Here is a 2,482-nt window from a genome sequence, read left to right as displayed (position 1 = left end):
TGGGTTATGGTGCCATATAACCAACCGAAATCAAGGCCTCTGATTGGCCAAGGCGGTCTAGCCGTAGTATGAATAATTTTACCTCATTTTTTGTCGTGCCAAAAAACAATTTGTATTTGTGTCTTCACATTGTAAAAGAGATAGATAAGATGCTACTTTATAATAACCGATGTTTCTGGTGTCGTATGAAAACGCTCGCATCATTAATTTCCAAACCTCTGCAACAAATTTCTCTCCAGGAAAAAACAGGTAACCTCCAAAACATTATATGAAAAGGAACCTCTTCACTACGGTCAATAAATAACAAATATTATATAATTAATGAATGTCGATATTAAATGTTATAATCTTCGTTTGTTTTGTACTTGTAGTAATGACTGAGCTCACATACACACACTAATTGGGGTCTGTGTAGAGAGTAAAGACCCCCAAAGTCAAGTTTTTTTCCAAGGCTCTTCGCGAATTCATGCATCATCCGTATCAATGTACTATTTGGATTTTTCATTGTATGTCTCTTTCACAACATCATAGCCCACCCTACGGGCCACGTTACTTGATTACCTTCATTTTCCATGCCAAAAAATCGCCCTCTTTTGCTGAAATTGAAATGTAGTTGAGCCGTAATCAGCGTCAGCTATCAAACGTCTTCGAACTATATATTTTGCTCGCAACCATAACCCACAGATCAAAGCGTGGAGGTTTTTTTGTAAGTAACTCTTTGTTCAGAAAAAACAACCATTATTGACTGTAGACTGTAGACTGTTTTCCAAGGTATCGTGGATCATAAAAAAAAAGTTGGAAAAAATTCCCTTTTAGAGCGGTTGATGAATGAAAGCTATTGCCGGTGTACTCCGAGGGGCAAAATGGTTTGTTTTTAACAGGTACACGTACATGTACATTGATCGTGTTTTGTATAATAGACCATTTATCGACAAATGAAAAATGACTACGTTCCATTATGGGATGTACGGGCAACAGTGGAATCGCCGATTTCTGCAGTACTTTTGGGGCAAAATACCAATCTAACACCCTTCTGAAATTGTTTGTATTTCAACGCATAAATAAAAGGATTGATAGATGTGTTTAAGAACCCCCATAATACTGTAAAGTGATAGAAAAAGCTTCTAAAATCTATCTCCGCGCCTAAATTTTGTGCCAGGAACAAAAACTGGTTGGGTCCCCAGCAGATAGCATAAGCCAGGAACACGATGAACAACATCTTCAGGACGTTTTTCCGTGCACGCATCATGGAGCCTGCTTTAGAATTTTCTCCATTCTCGCCAGGGGCTGACACCAGGGATTTCGATTTAGCTTTCAGTACCATGAAGATATGCATGTAGGCGAACAGCATCATCACCAGAGGCACGAAGTATTGAATAAGAATATTCACGATGCCAACAAACGAGCGGTAGGCTGCAGACGGCCATGTCTTTTTCAGGATGCAATGGCCTTGGTCAAAGAATTGGACGTAAACCTTGAAGCTCTTGAAAAGCAGCGAGATAAGCCACACGAACAGCAGCATTACTTTCACCTTAAGCTCCGAGAAAACTGTAGGGTAGTGCAGAGGGTAGACGATGGCACAGTAACGTTCGCACGTTACCACGACCAGATTCAACGTTGAAGCCAAGAAACAACTCCACAGCAGATACGCTGATTTCCAGACACGGCAGACGATCTCACCGAAAACACTATCAAAAGTGTAATCAAACTGAGGAACTAGGTAGGTACCGACCATTATGACTGCCGTTATAAAATCGATGACTGCTTGGTGGACTATCAAGTAATTGGTCAATGTTCGAAGTTGACGAATCTTGAGGAATACCAAGCAAACCAGTGCATTACCAATGATGCCGACGATGCCAATGAACCCTATGATTGAGTTCATAACTGTATCCGATGCTGATGTTTCAGATTGACCGTCGTTGAAGGTGGCATTTGTGGTATTTGTATAATTCATGGTTTTCAGTTTGTTCCGGAAATACCAATCAGTGTATGGACAAACTCTAACCCTCTGCAAAGCACAACAAAAACATAATTAGTACACGGGTTGATTATTTGTGTACAATTAAAAGCAATCCGCCAAAGTTCTTGTCTTGCTCCTAACACAATCCATAAACACGAAGAGATAGCAAGGGTACCGTAATTAAAAAAAACCCCAAATATTATCAAACATAGTTAAATGTAGTCTGGGAAAGCGTCACATAAAACTAACATTGTCAATAAATTATTATTCTCCATCTTTCTCTTCCCGCAAACTCTTCAGCATATTTCACTTACATAAGTACAACTCCTTAACATCCAAAGTTTATAGTGAAATTATAGTGTTACAGTCTCGAAAGCTGCCTGAATATAATATGACTTTTAGGTTCTCTAATCGCCAAAGCCAGACTCCAAATTATGCAAAGATATAAAGCGAGGGACATCCACGTGTAATATGAATCAGAGATACGAATTAATATATAGACGTAAACGGAAAGGCTAA

General features: G+C 39.2%; 1 protein-coding gene across 1 annotated transcript; it reads right to left on the bottom strand.

Moving 5' to 3' along the window:
* Window positions 1-946: 946 nt before the first annotated feature.
* Window positions 947-1,957, bottom strand: LOC144439192 (histamine H2 receptor-like). Its single transcript, XM_078128463.1, has one exon. It carries the CDS (start codon window positions 1,955-1,957, stop codon window positions 947-949), a length of 1,011 nt encoding a protein of 336 aa, XP_077984589.1.
* Window positions 1,958-2,482: the final 525 nt, after the last annotated feature.

This window comes from Glandiceps talaboti, chromosome 8 (assembly GCF_964340395.1).
Source record: "Glandiceps talaboti chromosome 8, keGlaTala1.1, whole genome shotgun sequence".
NCBI classification, from domain to species: Eukaryota; Metazoa; Hemichordata; class Enteropneusta; family Spengelidae; genus Glandiceps; species Glandiceps talaboti.
Note: the sequence above shows the minus strand (reverse complement) of the source record. Positions and strands in the feature narration are given on the sequence as shown.

Coding starts and splice junctions, on each gene's coding strand:
- LOC144439192 (XM_078128463.1), bottom strand. CDS start 1,957: ATGAATTATACAAATACCACAAATGCCACCTTCAACGACGGTCAATCT.